The 17,425-nt window shown below is 37.8% G+C and overlaps 1 protein-coding gene across 30 annotated transcripts in view; it reads left to right on the top strand.

Moving 5' to 3' along the window:
• ADAM22 (ADAM metallopeptidase domain 22) overlaps window positions 1–17,425 on the top strand; it is a 234,883-nt gene that overhangs the window by 152,400 nt on the left and 65,058 nt on the right. For all 30 annotated transcript variants that reach the window (XR_008296861.1, XM_053218484.1, XM_053218489.1 and 27 more), the window contains exons 6-11: window positions 2,341–2,404; window positions 4,091–4,160; window positions 9,126–9,196; window positions 13,136–13,210; window positions 14,822–14,893; window positions 15,703–15,869. Coding sequence is in view for 29 of the 30 variants with exons in the window: in XM_053218484.1 (XP_053074459.1) it covers window positions 2,341–2,404; window positions 4,091–4,160; window positions 9,126–9,196; window positions 13,136–13,210; window positions 14,822–14,893; window positions 15,703–15,869 (519 nt within the window). In the remaining variant the exon portion in view is untranslated. The remainder of the gene's footprint in view (window positions 1–2,340; window positions 2,405–4,090; window positions 4,161–9,125; window positions 9,197–13,135; window positions 13,211–14,821; window positions 14,894–15,702; window positions 15,870–17,425) is intronic.

The raw sequence follows: 17,425 nt of genomic DNA, 5'->3' as shown, positions 1-17,425 counted from the left end.
TTACAGCTCAGGGAAACCAACTGATTCCATTAAGCCATCATCAAAAGATAAATACTATTATATGCTTAACAGTTTGTGTCTCATGCAGTCATTTCCACATAACACTGAGAAATGACTCCTGAAGATCACACTTCGTCCCTTCTCAGATGCCTGAATGATAAGACACATTTCTTCAGTGTCATTAGAGGTTTCATCTTAGTAGAAAGACCATGTTCTCCTAGAAGGAATGGCCATCAGGATCTCTCTGAGTGGGAGCTGAGGCCATCTGTAGCTTAAAATGCCCTCCAGAGGATTTCTCAGTTGGCTTATAGTCATCTTCAGCCTAAGAGATCAAAACCCAATTCCAGATTTATGCCCTGCGCCCTGCATCCTGCTTCCAAGGTCCATTCTGTCCTTCCTGCAGCTTTTCCTATCTGACTAAATGGCAAACCCATCTCACCAGTTGCTCAGGTCAAAACCTTGGAGTTTTCATCGACACAACTCTTTCTTGCATACTCCAATTCAAATTCATTAGTAAATCCTATTGGTGTTCTAATTTTGAAAAACTACCCCCAATTTGACCAGTTCTCGCGATCTCCACCATTACCATTGTGATCTAGGTGGCTACCATTTTTTTTTTCCACCTGGATTATTGCTATAATTTCCCCATTTCCTGTCCTTGCCATCCTAGAGACTATTCTAACTCAGCAGTTGGAGCAATTATTTTAAAATTTAAGAGCGATCGTGTTTCCCTCTGCTAACTTAAATCCACATGTCTCTCAGGGTGAAAGCCAGGGCTATTAGAAGGGCCTGCCTCATGTGGCCCCACTCTTCCTCTGATAATCATTTCAGAGCCCTCCTCACACCCACCCTACTCCAGCCACACTGCATCCTTGATGTTCCTGGAGCACACTTAGGGCTCGACGCTCTTTGCACAGATATCCTCCCTTCCTTTATTTCAGATCTTCTCTAGAAAGCCTTTCTTTGAGACTCTATGTAAATCAACAGTCTTCTCTCTTTGGTCTCTACACCCAGTCGTCTAGCACAATTTATTGTCCTTAACCCGCTTTACTTTCCTCCCTAGAATTTTTTACCACCATATATAGATATAGATATAGATATATAGATATATCAATATATATACCTATTTATATATATATAGTATATATATATATCTATATTTATATCTATATATATATACTTGTTGACTATATATTTTTTGTCTGTCTTCCCTGCAATGCACATGAGCACCATGAAGGCAGAAAAATCATCTGTTTTGTCCACTATGGTGCCCCCAGCACTTAGAGCAGTGTATTGTAGGTGCTCTATAAGTGTGTGCTGAATGAGTGAATGGATGAAGAGGTAGCCAACTGCAGATAGGCAGTTCAGGAACCAATCTGCCTGGGCTCTCTGTTCCCGCCTCTGATCTTCCTGGTTATGTAATTTGGTCAGGTTACTTCATCTCTTTGAGCTTTGGTTTCATTTCTTGTAAAATGAGTATAGGCAAACGTACAAGTTTGCCTCCCTCATACATTTGTGGAAGCGATTCAAATGAGTGTCAAGTTTTTAGCGCATGGTAAATTGTTGAAATGCATCATCTCTTGTTACCAGAGAACGTTTCAGGTGTGTGGTAGATAGGCAATTCTCAGTGTAGTCCCTGACAACCTGCGTCAGAACCACCTGGGATTTGTTTAAAATGCAGCTTCCTGGGCCCTAGCCAAGAAATCTGAGGAAGACCCTGAAAGTTTTACAATTTTACAAGCTCTCCAGGTGACTATTTGCATATAAAGTTTTAAAATTACGTGTTGGAGGGAGGAATAATGGACCACAGTTAAAGAATGATAACCCTGAACCTGGGAAGTGTCAGGATGAGGAGACCCTGCTGTTTATGGGGAGTCAGAGGAACGGGCCTTTCCCTTCAGTAGTGTGTGTGTGTGTGTGTATGTGTGTGTGTGTATGTGTGTGTGTGTGTGTGTGTGTGTTTGTGTGTGTGTTTACCCATGTGTGATGTGGTGCAGTGTGTATGTGTATGTGGGGTGTGGTATTGGGAGGTTTGTGGGGTATGGTGTGTGGTATGTAGTATGTAATCCGTATGTGCTGTGTATGTGTGGTATGTGGGGGTATATGTGGGGTGTGTGTGTATGTGTGTGGTGTGTGGTAAGTAGGGTGTGTGTGGTGTGGTATATGGGGAATGTGTGTGTGTCTGTGAGTCTATGGTATGTGGTGTGTAACTGGCAATGATGGGTGGGACTGGGAAGTGAGTGTTGAGAAGTGAATTCATCCTTCGGCAGCTGTTGATTTTAAAATGATCTTGTTCTGAGGCAAGATGGCTATGCCTGATTATTTTCTTGTCCTTGGCAGTGGAATGTTCTATGATGGGAACCACACCTATCTCATTGAACCAGAAGAGAATGACACCTCCCAAGTAAGTGCTCCCGTTTCTTGTGGCCAATGTAAAAATTTATATTGGGGGCTTTCCCTCTTCCCTTTTCCTCCCTTTTTTTTTTTGTCTCTATTTTCATATTTTTAGAGTCAGGATATAATTGAATATTGAATAAGCCAAAACCACAAGTGTTTTTTAAAGTCTGTCTCTTTCTCTGGATACTGGAAATACTTTCCTTCTCAGGTGTTCTGAAGCCTCCATTTTTGTTCTAACTCCACCATAATGTGCTGTGATTTGTCTTAGTTTGCTCAGGCAGTCATCATAAGAGAGTGGGTGGCTTGAACAACAGAAATTTATTTTCTCACAGTTGTGGTGGCTGGAAGTCCAAGATCAAGGTGCCGGCAGGGTCCATGTCTGTCGAGGGCTCTCTCCTTCGATTGGGATGGCTTCCTTCTTACTCTGTGTTCACATGGCAGAGAGAGAGAGAGAGAGAGAGAGAGAGAGAGAGAGAGAGAGAGAAAGAGAGAGAAAGAGAGAGAGCGCGCTTTGGTGTTTCCTCTTCCTGTAAGGACCCCAGCCCCACCCTTGAAACCTGTTTTAACCTTTAGTACCTTCTCATAGGCCCAATCTCCAAATACAGTCACATTAGGAGTTAGGGCTTAAACATATGAATTTGGCAGGGTGGGGATGGACACAATCATTCAGTCTGTTACACATCAACTCAATAGATGCATGATTTTCCAACTCATTTTCTTTTCTGGATTTCAGATTTTTCTCTATTGCCTATTGTCTGTAAGGCCTTGTGCTGGTGAAATGTAGAGAAATCCGTTTTATTAATTTCTCCTTCATTTTAGTTGAAACAATTCATTTTCCAAAAAAACTAGAAGAGGGTTGAGTTAATATTATAGACTGCAGAGAAAGATAATACACTTCCATTGTAGCTCTGTGCACAGAAACATTCTTCATCGTGTCGTGCAACAGTGTTCAAACACTCTAGTAATTTCTAAAAATACACACTGTGTTGCCACCCATAAAGGGAAGCTATTTGTATTGTATTTTGTTTTCTGGATGCCTATTACTGGCCGTCGTATCACTTCGCCTGGCCAGGTGATGTTTTTATGGCAGTATCATGAAACTTGACTGTTTATGACATTCTGTTTTTTTTTTTAATGGAAAGAAGCCAGAAGTAGTTACTTGAATGTTCATTAATTTTTCTTAGATGGAACAGTACTTTTTGTCTGTTGGTTTGTCACAGAACTTTGTATGACATTTGAATTTTGGAGCAAGGTCCGTTTGGGCATCTGCTTACACCAGTCATCCTACTTCCCGATACTGGAAGAGTGTTAGCCCTGCAGTCTTTGCCTAGCAAAACTATCTGACTCTGAAAGTGGGGCAGGGATCCACAGAAAGGAACTAGTTATAAAAAGCATTAGCCCATTTTCCCAGATGTCTTACTTCTCCTTGGGGGAATAGGTTCATTCATTTATTTTCCATTACTGCAGGCTTTGGCCTCTGTGTCTGCAGAGGCATTTTGTTTCTAATAGGATATTTCTCTGGTGCAGGGGGAATCCAGGCAGGGGAGGGTTGCACAGTGGCTCATTGCCTTTCGAAATCCAGGAGGGCGCATAGTCATGCTTCTTTTAGGGGTCTCTGCTTCTTCAGCTCTCATTGCCCGAGGCTGGGGATAAGTGGTTGCATGTGCTCAATCTCTGTTGTTTGTTATTGCAGGAGGATTTCCATTTTCATTCGGTTTACAAATCCAGACTGTTTGAATTTCCCTTGGATGATCTTCCATCTGGTATGGTATTCATATTATGACTTTAAAAAAAGTCAGGCTTAATAATTCATTTGAATGCTTTAGAGCTAATCTGTATGTGAAATGTCCTTAGCACATGATTGCTCATAACAGTTTGAGAGAGAAAGTGACATGAGGTCAAGTGACATCAAGAAGGAGAATAAAATGCAAACTGACCTCATGTTTGTAGTGGATGAGTTTGGAAAGATAAAGCTTGAGCACATTGGAGGAAGACTTTTTAAAATGGTAACAATCACAGTAGGGTATCTCTGAAAGGAGAAATAATGTTAGAGCAAAAATTGGTCCGCGTGGACAAAATACAGAAAAATTCACTTTCAGTGAGATACTGATTTTATAAACACAGGGATGGACTTGTAATCATTTCCCCATTTGTTGTTTTCCTCCTCTCTTTTTGCCCCAGCGTTTTCAGAAGGCACGATTATAGACTAATGCTTTTTATTATTATGTGTTTTTGTGAAAAGACTTTCCATCTCACGTGTGTTTGTTTGCAGGCCCATTTATTTATACGTGTTGGCTTGAGTTGATCCAAACCTTTGCATGACAAGCAGGGCAGAGTACTCCTACTTTGGCCTCGTTAGTCGAACAGCGATTATACGGAGTACATTTGTCTTTGGATGTACTGGATTCCTTGATTTTCTTTTCAAGACCGAGCACACTCTGAATACCTGGGGTGGAGGCGCTTCCTTTCTTAGTGGGCCCTGCCTATGGTTACAGAACCTTCGAATTTTTAATCTCATTTTTATCTTCGTTACAGCTCTGTGAGATTGATTTTATCATTTACATTTTATAGATGAAGAAATGGGCTCATCTAGCTTGTCTTTTCCTGGGCCCACAGCTAGTCGGGGGCTGAGCGGGGTTTTGGATTGTGCCACTATGAGAACGTGTGCTGGGAGAGAGGCAGCGGGGAAATGGAAGAATTATCCAACCAAGAGCATGTCCTAAACTACTGCTTAGGAAAACCACTTAAAAGTGTACATTGTTGGGTGCCTGGTTGGCCTAGTTGTAAGAACATGCAGCTCTTGATCTCGGGGTCATGAGTTAAAGCCTCACATTGGGTGTAGATATTACTTAAATAAATAAAACTTAAAAAAATAAAAAGTTTTGGGATGCCTGGGTGGCTTACTTGGTTAAGCGTCCGACTCTTGATTTTGGCTCCGGCCATGATCTCATGGTGTCCGGAATCGAGCCCCACGTCAGGCTCTATGATGACAGCATGGATCCTGCTTAGGATTCTGTCTCTCTCTCTCTCTCTCTCTCTGTCTCTGCCCCTCTCCTGACTTGTGTGCTCTCGCTTGCTCTCTCTCAAAATAAATTAAAAAATAAATACTTTTTAAGAAGTTAACATTGTCTCCTTATTGGAAAATGAGATGAGTGTTTGCTAATGTCCCTTCTCTGAAATAGATTTGTGACTCCTTGATCTTCTGCACTTCTTCTGCCCTGCTGCCAAAGGGCTAGGGGATCCATTTTATAGATTTCACAATTTAAAGAAATGTGCAAATAAGCATATAGATGCTCTTACTTTACATAGATACTTGAGGCTGTTCCTTCGGTTACCTTGTGAAACCATTTACAATCCCTGTGATGGGAAGAAAGTAAATCATGCCAGTCTGTCTGAGAATAAAGCTACAACCTAATAGGTCTTACTGGAAGTAATAAACATTAATTAATATTTAAAGTAATAAATAAAGATCCCCCTAAGGACTCTACTGTAGGCTTGCTGTGATACAGTCTTCCAGTTTTGTTTTGTTTTTTAAACTTTGTTCAGGGTTTCTTTTCTATACAAACTTTTTAAAGATGACTTGGCACTTTTGCTGTCATTAACAATAATTTTCAACGTGTTCTTCCCCAAGTCAGGTCTGTCTCCCTTAGTTTCTGGTTTTCTTTTCCCATCAGAAGTTGGCACTGTCAGTTTTAAGAGTGTTATTTGTCTTTCTAGATACTTGGATTTATTATGACAAATTAGAAAGAAAGAAAGAAAGAAATGTCAAAACTGCAATTTTTGTGAAATAAGCTCATGTGGAAGCTTTTTTACTTCAGATTTAATGAAGTTTTCCTGGGTCATGACTTATCAGTACCTTTGTCTTGCTGTGCATGATGCATGTCTCTGACACAGAATGTGGTCAGGTGTCCCCCAGACTTGTTTCACTGTGGACCCTTTTGTTTTACATGACCCATCTCTCAGGACTAGTGTCCCTAAGAAAACATTTGGGAAAGGTTTATTTACTTCCTGTGGACCCCTTAGCACAGTCTGTTTTAAAAATTAGTACAGTGAGGGGCTCCTGGGTGACTCAGTCGGTTGAGTGTCCGACTTCGGCTCAGGTCATGATCTTGCGGTCTGTGAGTTCGAGCCCCACGTCGGGCTCTGTGCTGACAGCTCAGAGCCTGGAGCCTGCTTCAGATTCTGTGTCCCCCTCTCTCTCTGCCCCTCCCCTGCTCATGCTCTGTCTCTCTCTGTCAAAAATAAAATAAACATTAAAAAAAATTTTTTTTTTAAATAAAAATTAGTGCAATGAAGTATGTAAATCTCGAATACCTTTAAATGAGTTTTGGTACATATGTACTCCCTTGGTGAGATTTGGCACATTTCTGTTATCCCAGTACCTTCCTTTGTGTACCGCATCCCAGTCAGTGGCTCCCACTTCTGCAGTCCCTTTTGTGGCTTTTTTTTTTTTTTTTTGCTGTAGATTAGTTTATCCTGATTTAGATCTTCATGCATTGTGTCTTGTGTCCAGTTTCTTTTGCTTAGCATATGCCTATGAGATTAATGTCAGATATAGCAACAGTTTGTCTTTATCTTTTTAAATTACTGAGTACGTTCTGTTGTTTGAAGATAACACAGAGTTTTATCCATTCTGTTGATGGACATTTGGGTTGTTTCCACTTTTTGGCTAGTCTGAATAAAATAACTATAAATATTCTTATAAAAATCTCTTTGGTGGACACATGTTTACATTTCTTCTGTAATTAATTACCTGGCGGTGGAATTACCGAGTCACAGCGTAGTTGTATGTTTAACCACACAATGGTGTATTCCTCTCAAACTTTGGAGTGCATCAGAGTACCTCATGGCAGCTTGTTAAACACAGACTCCTGGCCGTGTATCTAGAGGGTTTTTCCAAGCCACTTAATTGAGATATGATTGGCATTAAAGGAAAGCTGTACATAATTAATGTATACAGTTTGACGAGTTTGGAGATAAATGTGCACCCATGAAGTCATCACTGTAAGCTATGTTGTAAACATACCAATTAGCTCCAGCAGTTTGTTTTCACCCTCTTTATTATTGTTGTTGTTGTTATTATTATTGTTAGTAGTAGTAGTAGTGGTAAGAATACAACACAAGATTTACACTGTTAGCAAAATTTTAAGTATACTGAATATAGTATTGTTAACTCTGGGCACTGTGCTGTACAGTAGATCTTTAGGACCTTCTCATTTGTACAACTGTAACTTTGTGCTCTTTGAGGAATGCTCCCCTGTTCCCCTCTTTTCCTAACCTCTAGCAACTGCCATTCCACTTTGCTTCTAGGAGTTGGACTCTTTTTTTTTTTTAATTTTTAAAAAAATTTTTTTTAACATTTATTTATTTTTGAGACAGAGAGAGACAGAGCATGAACGGGGGAGGGTCAGAGAGAGAGGGAGACACAGAATCTGAAACAGGCTCCAGGCTCTGAGCGGTCAGCACAGAGCCTGACACAGGGCTCGAACTCACGGACCGCGAGATCATGACCTGAGTCGAAGCTGGACGCTCAACCAACTGAGCCACCCAGGCGCCCCTAGGAGTTGGACTCTTATATGTCCTTCTGTGTCTGGCTAGTTTCACTCAACATAATGCCCTCCAGGTTCATCCATGTTGTCACAAATAGAAAGGTTCCTTCCTTCCTTCCTTCCTCCCTCCCTCCCTCCCTCCCTCCCTCTCTCTCTCTTTCTCTCTTTCTCTCTTTCTCTCTACCCTTCCTTCCTTCCTTCCTTCCTTCCTTCCTTCCTTCCTTCCTTCCTTCCTTCCTTCCTTCTTTTGTTTTTAGGCCGAGTAATACTTCATTGCATGTGTATACCACATTTCCTTTAACATTTAGGTTGTTTCTATGTCTTGGCTATGGTGAATAATGCTGCAGTGAACATGGTGGTGCATGTATCTCTTTGAGATGCTGATTTCAATTCCTTTGGCTGTATGCCCAGAAGTGGGATTGCAGGGTCCTAGCATTGTTCTATTTTTAATTTTTGAGGAACCTCATACTGTCTTCCATAGTGGCTGCACCAGTTGCTACAGTTTTTGATTGAAGTACGTCTTGGGTGGGTTATGAGAGTTTGCATTTCCAGCAAGTTCCCAGGTATGCTGGGAATATGCTGATGCCATTAGTTCATGGATTTCACTTTGAGAACTATTGTTGTGTGAGAAATTGCTGAGCATTTCTCTTAAGTGCTTATACCATTTTATACTCATCAGCACTATATGAGAGTTCTGATTGTTCACATCTTCATCAGCGTTTGCTGTGTCATTCTTTAATGAAGGTCAGTAGTGGGAAGTCAAGTTGGCTATTTAGAAGATTCTTGATAAAGGATGTGATAGTATTTATTGCAGAAATATGAGAAAAATTTTGAGATAAATTAAAATAGGAATAGTGCCCAAGATTGCTTTAATTATATTCATTCATGATATATGTATTTAGTATTAATATGAGCACAATTATTTTGATTAATGTTCTATATTATCTTTAAGTGTAACATTATATATTATAAAATTTATAATAACCACATAATTATAATTATCTAATTTTCCAATTATAACTTACATTAATTATCAACAGTTATAGTAACTGTTACTAATAGTTAATAAAGTATAATTATACAATTTATTCTAGGAAGGGATAGTAAAACTTTGATTCCTCTGTATGAAAGAAAACTGGCAAATACAAGTTACATTAATTTATTTTTATTTCCTTTTAGAATTTCAGCAAGTACACATCACTCCACCAAAATTTATTTTGAAGCCAGCACCAAAAAGAAGTAAACGGCAGGTATGTATTCACAGGATATTCCATGATGTTTCGAAAACACTTGGCAACTACCAGTCATCTAAATCTACATTAAGTCTCTGTAAGATAGCTAACTATTAGTTCAGGCATTTGTCATGGTAAACAGTAAGGGTGACGGATCTGTAGGAGCAGTGGAGATGGGGCCATATTGTTTCAAGACTCAAAAAGGACTCAAGATAGTGGTGATAATATGGTTATTCATCTTACAGATGGATTATGGCCCCTGCTGTGGCATCTCGGGTTCTTTATAACATAGGCCTCTTTCCTTGGCCTGGGTTGTACCACATCATGAGGTCTACTTGTAAAGATACCCCCTTAAAAGAGAATCCATCAGGTTTTAAAGCCACAAAGTGCTGTTGCCACACTTAAACTATGTTGGAGTCTGGGATATAAACTCAGGATGTCAACTTTATGAATGTTCAGTGCATCTTGGACTTGGAAAAAATAATGACAATTTGTATAATGCTTTGCACCATATGAAGTAGGTGCTATCAATCCCCTTTCACAGGAAAAAAAAATGATGTCTTCGAATGTGAAAATGACCAGAATCATAGAACTGGAGAATGCTTTAGGCATAATAAGAACTCTGCTCATCACAATACCGTACGTTTTCACTCACTTTGTGGAATATAAAAAATAAATGAATAAACAAACAAAAAGCAGAATCAAACCAGTAAATATAGAAAACAAACTGGTGGTTGCTAGAGGGAAGTGGGTGGAGTCATGGGCAAAATGGGAGAAGGAGAGTGAGAGACACAGGCTTCCAGTTATGGAATGAGCAAGTCACAGGGGTAAAGGACAGCACAGAGAATATAGTCACTGATATTGCAGTAACCTGTATGGTCGCAGATGGCAGCTACACTTGTGATGAGCACAGCATAACTTAGAAGTTGAATCACTGTGTTGTATACTGAAACTAACGTAACATTATATGTCTAGTATACTCAGAAAAGGAGAGGGAAAGAAAGAACAGAACTCTGGTTATTAGAATTAAAATATCATACTTTATGTATGGGTGTTTGGCATAAAAAACATAGGATGATGGAAATAGATCTCTAGTAAGATCACACAGTTGAAGAAACCAATCATCTTCTGTTTAAATATGTTTATAAGTATGACATAATATGAGTTTACAGACACATATCTAATGTGAATAAAATTGCTTATTTTTATTGAGGCACAGGTTACTTGTGCCTCGTCCTATTCTAAGAATTTAAATTTTATTAATACATTTGATTCTCCTAACAATCTAATAAGGAATGTATTATTATTATCCCCATTTTACTGATAAGGACATTGAAGCATGAGAAGCTTAAGAAACTTGCCCAGGGTTATAGTGAGTTATCCAGTGGTGGAGTTCAGATTCTGACCTAGGAAGTCTGGTATTTTTATAACCATATATACTTTATATACTGCCTCTCAGAAGCCCTTGTGTTCTGTGAATTGCTACATCAGCTTTATATATTTTGTGAATATACATACATATTGAGGCCCAGTTAAATAAAGATGCCAACAGGATTTAATTTGAAATAATATTTATTTTCATGACTTATGAGATCAGAGAACAGGATAGTTTTCTTTTGACGCATTCCTTGAAGTTCTTCATAAACATCTGTGACATCCAGTCATTTGAAGGCAGACAGACACTAGATTTCTTTTTCTGAGACAGCTGTGAACCCACAGAGGTGAGGTGCTAGAATGCTGTGTGGCCAATATGGCAAGTCTCTGACATTGAGAAAATGTTGAGTCTTGTTAGACAGTCTGCTGTGATAACTGGTAAGACTCAGGTCTCTTCCACAATTACAAAGCAGATACTGTCATCCTAAAACATCCACTTTTAAAAAGCCTCAGGTCATTGGATGCAGTTTATACTACTACTTGGTTTCCAAACTGAGAATTCTATCAACTTGGTGTAATAAGGGATTTGAATTTTAAAATAAGTGTTAAAATTTGGGAATGCAGTTAACACTGGAACAAAATCCACATGGCAGCAATTTTTTTAGTTTATTTTAAATGCAGCTCTGAAAGCAAATATTCATGCATTGATTAGTTTTGGTTATATACTCTCATCACAAAAATAGCCATTGGACAAGTGAATAAAAAGATTTACTGAAAAAATGGATACCAAAGATAGCATAATGGAAAAAATTGGGGCACCTGGGTGGCTCAGTCGGTTGGGCATCCAACTTTGGCTCAGGTCATGATCTCGCAGTCTATTAGTTCGAGCCCTGTGTCGGGCTGTGTGCTGACAGCTCAGAGTCTGGAGCCTGCTTCAGATTCTGTGTGTCCCTCTCTCTTGGCCCCTCCCCTCTTGTGTTCTGTCTCTCTCTCTCAAAAATAAACATTAAAAAAAATTAAGACTTAATTTTATAGATCTTGTTAAAGACTGTGTTATAGACTGACTGCAGGGAACAAAGGCATATGGCTGCCTTCGTGTCTCCTACTGGTGGCATCCACTAATCATGATTTTGAAGGTGGAGAAAATTCATTGTTAAACAGACATATAATAGAGCTGTACTAGATAATCCAAGACTTCCTGGAAGCTCTCAAAACTATCCTAACAAAAGCTCTTATATCATTTGGGAGATCCCTTAAAATGTACCAGAAGAAGGAGGGACATTCTCAGTCCCAGATTTGGAGATTGTAGAATAAAAGTATCCATCAGATACCCCCTGTATCCTCTCAGAGATCCGCAGGAGCTTAAACAGAAAGCATGCCCTTCATATGTTATAATCTCCAAGATATACTGGTAAGTGAAAATACCCTCATGCAAAAGCTAGTGAAATAAGTGGAAGTACCAAGTAAAATAAATGTTATATTTGATTTTATATGCATAAATATTTCTGGAAGAAACAACTGTGCTATACCAATTGTGGGGGAAGGGTTAACAACTAGGTGGATAGGGAACAGAAGTGAGAGGAAGATTTTGACCCTGAACCTTTTGATAATTCTTTAAACCATATAAATGTATTACCTATTCAAAAACTAGGTTAAAATTGATGAAAATGGAAAAAAGGATTCTGAAAGAATGAAAGTGGAAATTTTATTTCTCTCATACATTTTTGTTTTTTAAAATTAAAAACATTTTTTCAGCCTTATTGAAGCATAATTCACAAATAAAATTATGAGATACTTGAAGTGTACAATGGGATGATTTGATATATATATATAATGTGTATACACACACACACACTGATTGTGTGTGTACAATGGGATGTACAATGGGATGTACAACTGTACAATGGGATGATTTGATATATATATAATATGTGTATGTGTGTGTATATATTTCAATTAAACAATACAGTCTTATCAGTGTAAGTGTCCATCAACAAATGAATGGATCAAGAAAACGTGGGGGGTGCTTGGGTGGCCCTGTTTGTTGAGCGTTGGATTTTGGCTCAGGTCATGATCTCGCAGTTTGTGAGTTTGAGCCCTGTGTGGGGCTCTGTGCTAACAGCTCAGAGCCTGTAGCCTGCTTCAGATTCTGTGTCTCTCCGACTCTTGGCCCCTCCCCTGCTCATGCTCTGTGTCTCTCTGTCTCTCAATAACAAATAAACGTTAAAAAAAATAAATAAAATGTGGTAAATATATACAGTGGAGTATCATTCAGCCTTAAAAAAGAAGAAAATCCTGTCATTTGTGACAACATGGATGAACGTGGAGGACATTATGCTAAATGAAATAATTCAAAGAAAGATACTGTATGGTACCACTTCTATGTGGAATCAAAAAAAAAAAAAAGGTCAAACTCACAAAAAAGAGTAGAAAAGTGGTTGTCAGAGGCTAGGAGTGGGGGAAATAAGGAGAGTTTGGAAAAAAAGGCACAGTAAAATGTGTGACATAACGTGTAACATATTTTTTAGTTACAGCTAAATTCAGAGGGCTTATTTAGGTGCTATTTCCTTTACTATATTGCAGCTTCGTCGACATCCTCGTAATGTAGAGGAGGAGACCAAGTATATTGAACTGATGATTGTCAACGATCATCTCATGGTAGGATTTGCTGAAATGTTTGTTGTTTGAACTTGTCTGTCCCTGTGGGTAAAGCCGGTTGGTGCAAAAATATGTTTAGAAGAAACAAGAAACCCAGAAAATTGTAACTTGGAGAAGACATTTAAGTGGCTGAAGTATTTGTTAGCCAGTAACAACCTGTAAATTAGAAACATTCTTAGGTGGATGTAACTAGCAGTATTTTGTGAGGTTCCAAAAATATTTATTTGACTTACAATTAGTCAGCTCTTTGGATTTGCTTAATTAATATTTTTATATTGAAAAAAAATTAGTGAGGCACCAGTAATGTGACACTTTAGTTTGAAATGTACAGCTTTATCCTAATAAAAGAAAAGCAGCTTTTCAATTTCTGGCTTGCTCTGTAGCAAACCATGTGGAAATGCTTATATAGGCAAGCAGTGAAGATTTTAGGATAGGAACCTGGCAAAACCTCCTTCTTGCTGAGTCATTTATTTTGACCCAGAGTGTGTGTATATTCAACTCATGGACTTGTTGGAGTCACTAGCTTACATTTACAGCACAGCAGTGAATTATAATGCTAATTGTTCTATGTAACCACTGTTTTAAACTAAACATGTTCAATGATGAACATAGCTGATTTTTACTTAATTTCAAGTACAAGTGCATTTTAATTTGCTTTGATTTATTTGAAGGAAAGTGTCTCATTTGTTTGTATATGATTAAGTAAACAAACATATTGATCATGTATTGTTGCTAATAATGATAATAATAATGATAATGATAATAATATCCAGATTGGGTGCTTCTTTGTTCAGGCTAGAACTAAGTTTTATCTTTCTACCTCTTTGAAATCAGTGAATGTTACTATTTCCTGAGATTTTTACAAGATCAGATTAAGTTATAAAAACATATATTTGGATGTTTTAGGATAGCACAGATTCACATGTCTATAGGCAGGTAACACAAGTGAAATAAGCCAGGAGTAAAACAATGGGGCAGGAGGTTGAGGCCTACGGCAAAAGCAAAGTTACATGGCCTGTCTAATGGAAGTAACTGCCTCTTAGCCTTGCTAGTTATCACCATGGGGAGAATGCTAATTTTAAGGGAAGCCAGAAATCAGGTTTACATAATTCTTGGTTTCTAAAACACTACCAAACAAAAGGTTTATGGCATCCACATCTAGCCTTTAAGTTACCTCTTTGTGACCCGTTAGGACTTTCTTCTTCTTACTGATTAAGTCTTGTAGAACTTGTAAGTTTTTATACGTACAGCAGTATTCACGTACATTTTTCTGGCTGGCCACCCTACTTATATTTTCATCTCTTGCAGTTCATAGACAACTTTCATGTTTTATCATTTTGAGTAACAATTCTGTGATAAAAATAAACTTGTGAAATGGATGGAATAGGTATTTTTTTATTTTATCTCACAGTTGAATCAACTGAGGCCTCAAACTTTAAGAGCCTTTCCTAGACTATACAACATACAAAGAACTAATTCTCAATTCTTACATTTTTTTTTTTTTTAAAAAGCTGTAGAGATATTTCAGTTACTTTATGTTTTTGTCTGCTGAGGTGATTACTTGCTGGTGACCTTGGAAACCCTTCACTTGTTTGTTTGTTTTGTTTTCAGTTTAAAAAACATCGGCTTTCAGTTGTACATACCAATACATATGCAAAATCGGTGGTGAACATGGCAGATTTGGTAAGTATCAACTCTACTTAGTATTGCCATAGAGGAATTTCTTCTCCTGATTGCTAATAGAATGGATAATATGGTTCATATATTTTCGGTGCTCTGAATTGCCCTTCAGGCAAGGTGTCCTCTATGTCCCTAGTAACCTTGCAGTGGACTTCTTTGATTTTGATCCCTGGCTGGGAAGAGGATAAAAGGCGGTGGTCAGAGTTACCCATGGATTTACGCTTGAAATTCTTCTTATATTTTTCACATTGAAAAATAAAAAGTTGAGCCCTAGCCCTTAACAAAGATACAGAGAAAGAGTACAGCAGTTATGCTATTTTCAAGAGAGTGCCTAGGTCTCTGGGAATAATGCACTAAGTAATCCTACTGTGTTCACTTTCTGAATCTTTTCTTGACAAGGCAGTGTGAGTTTAATTGAGGCCAGTTAGGTTGCATAGAAATTATATCCTTGGGGTGTTTTTGTTGTTCCTTTCTTTACTTGGAAAACCCAAGAATGCATAAATTCTTTTTCCAGGGTGCCAGAAAATAGACTCAGGGGGAGCCTTGAATAAGGGTGCAAATATTTGTCAAAAAGTGATCTTTTGTTTCTAACTAGTGTTCTTTGGAAATTAGTTGGTAAACAATTTGATTCTCTGTTACTCAAGGAAAATGCATAGGAATTAGAAAAATAATTATCTCCCTCAAAGACACTAGAGTTTTTTACATTTAACTAAAATGCAAGGGTTTTAATAAAAGATTTACAGTCCTGTTCATAAATCATTTGATTTTACTGCATGTATATAGCTGGTGTGTTCATTTTGTTAATATACTAGATCTATAAAGACCAACTGAAGACAAGGATAGTATTGGTTGCCATGGAAACCTGGGCAGCTGACAACAAGTTTGCCATATCTGAAAATCCATTGATCACCCTACGTGAGTTTATGAAATACAGGAGGGATTTTATCAAAGAGAAAAGTGATGCAGTTCATCTTTTTTCGTACGTAACTTATGATTTATTACTTTTTTTGGTTCCATGTTGAATGTTCTATTACTTGTGACTGAGATATATCCTTTCTGCTGTATAGTGCAGTTAGAATTTGACATGGCAGATACATTTGGAAGAAGTTTTAAAGTATAGGTTGTTTGAAATTGTCATGAAAGTGTAAGAAGTTTAATTTTGAATTATTTTATTACTGAATATATATTTATATTTAATTTTTAAGATATTTTAATCAGAGTATTGAGTAAAAGTACTGGTAATATTATAAAGAATATTCTTAACAGATTAATTATATTCTTTTAAGTTTCTTTCTTTTAAATGTTAATGTTACCTTTGTTTTGGTTCCAAGGGGAGACGTTAGTATTTCTGGAGTTTATTTTTAATTTCTTCTCACTATTTCAGTTTTTTGGGGGTAAAATGCATATGTGATATAATAGCAAATTATATATTATAGCATATAAAAAACCTGTTATCTAAAGAACTATTGAAGGAAGTTTAAATGGAAGTCAAAGAGTGTATTTTGAGATAACTTTTAAGTTTTATACAATTTCAAATTTACAGAAAAGTTACAAGGATACTACAAGGAAATATCTTATGTTCTTTACCCAGATTCATCAATTATTTACATTTGGCCCCATTTGTGTATGATTTTATTCCTTCTGTCCTTCTATGCCTTTTTCCCTCCCTTTTTTCGCTTTCATTTATTTTTCTTTTTTTTTAAATTTTTTTTTAACGTTTATTTATTTTTGAGACAGAAAGAGACAGAGCATGAACCGGGGAGGGTCAGAGAGAGAGGGAGACACAGAATCTGAAACAGGCTCCAGGCTCTGAGCAGTCAGTACAGAGCCCGATGCGGGGCTCGAACTCACAGACTGTGAGATCATGACCTGAGCCGAAGTCGGACGCTTAACCAACTGAGCCACCCAGGCGCCCCTTCATTTATTTTTCTATCTATCAATTTTTTTTTTCCTGGAACCATTTGAGAGGAAGTTGGAGATACTCACATACTGGGCCTTCACTACTAAATACATATATATTCCCTAAAAATAAAGACATTCTCTTATATCACCAGAGTAAATTACTAAAACTAGGAAATTTAATGGGGACACAAGACTTTTAAATAACCCATAGTCTATATTCAGACTTCTCCAGTTATCTGAATAATGTCTTTGATAGCTAATTCCCTCCCCCCCATTCAGACCCAACCCGGGGTCATGCATTGCATCTAATTGTCCTGTCTTTTTAGTCTCCTTTAATTTGGGAGATCTCCTCAGCCTTTCTTTGTGTATTTTGGGCTTAATTTTGAAGGAGTATAGGTCAGTTATTTTATAGAATGTTCCTCCTTGTGGGAATGTCTGATGTTTTCTCATTAAGAGATTCAAGTTATGTATTTTGTCCAGAAATAAACACAGAAGTGATTTTTGTATCCTCAGAATACCTCATATTAGTAAGTTTTTAAAATAAGTATGGTCCTATTTAAGATATTATTGCTCATGTGGGGAAACATCCCTCAGACGTTTTTCTTTGGCTATGTGTGTAAACCGTATTCACAT

The sequence above is a fragment of the Acinonyx jubatus genome, chromosome A2, assembly GCF_027475565.1.
Source record: "Acinonyx jubatus isolate Ajub_Pintada_27869175 chromosome A2, VMU_Ajub_asm_v1.0, whole genome shotgun sequence".
Classification (NCBI taxonomy): Eukaryota; Metazoa; Chordata; class Mammalia; order Carnivora; family Felidae; genus Acinonyx; species Acinonyx jubatus.
The sequence above is the reverse complement of the archived record's forward strand: the minus strand, read 5'-3'. Positions and strand labels throughout refer to the sequence as shown.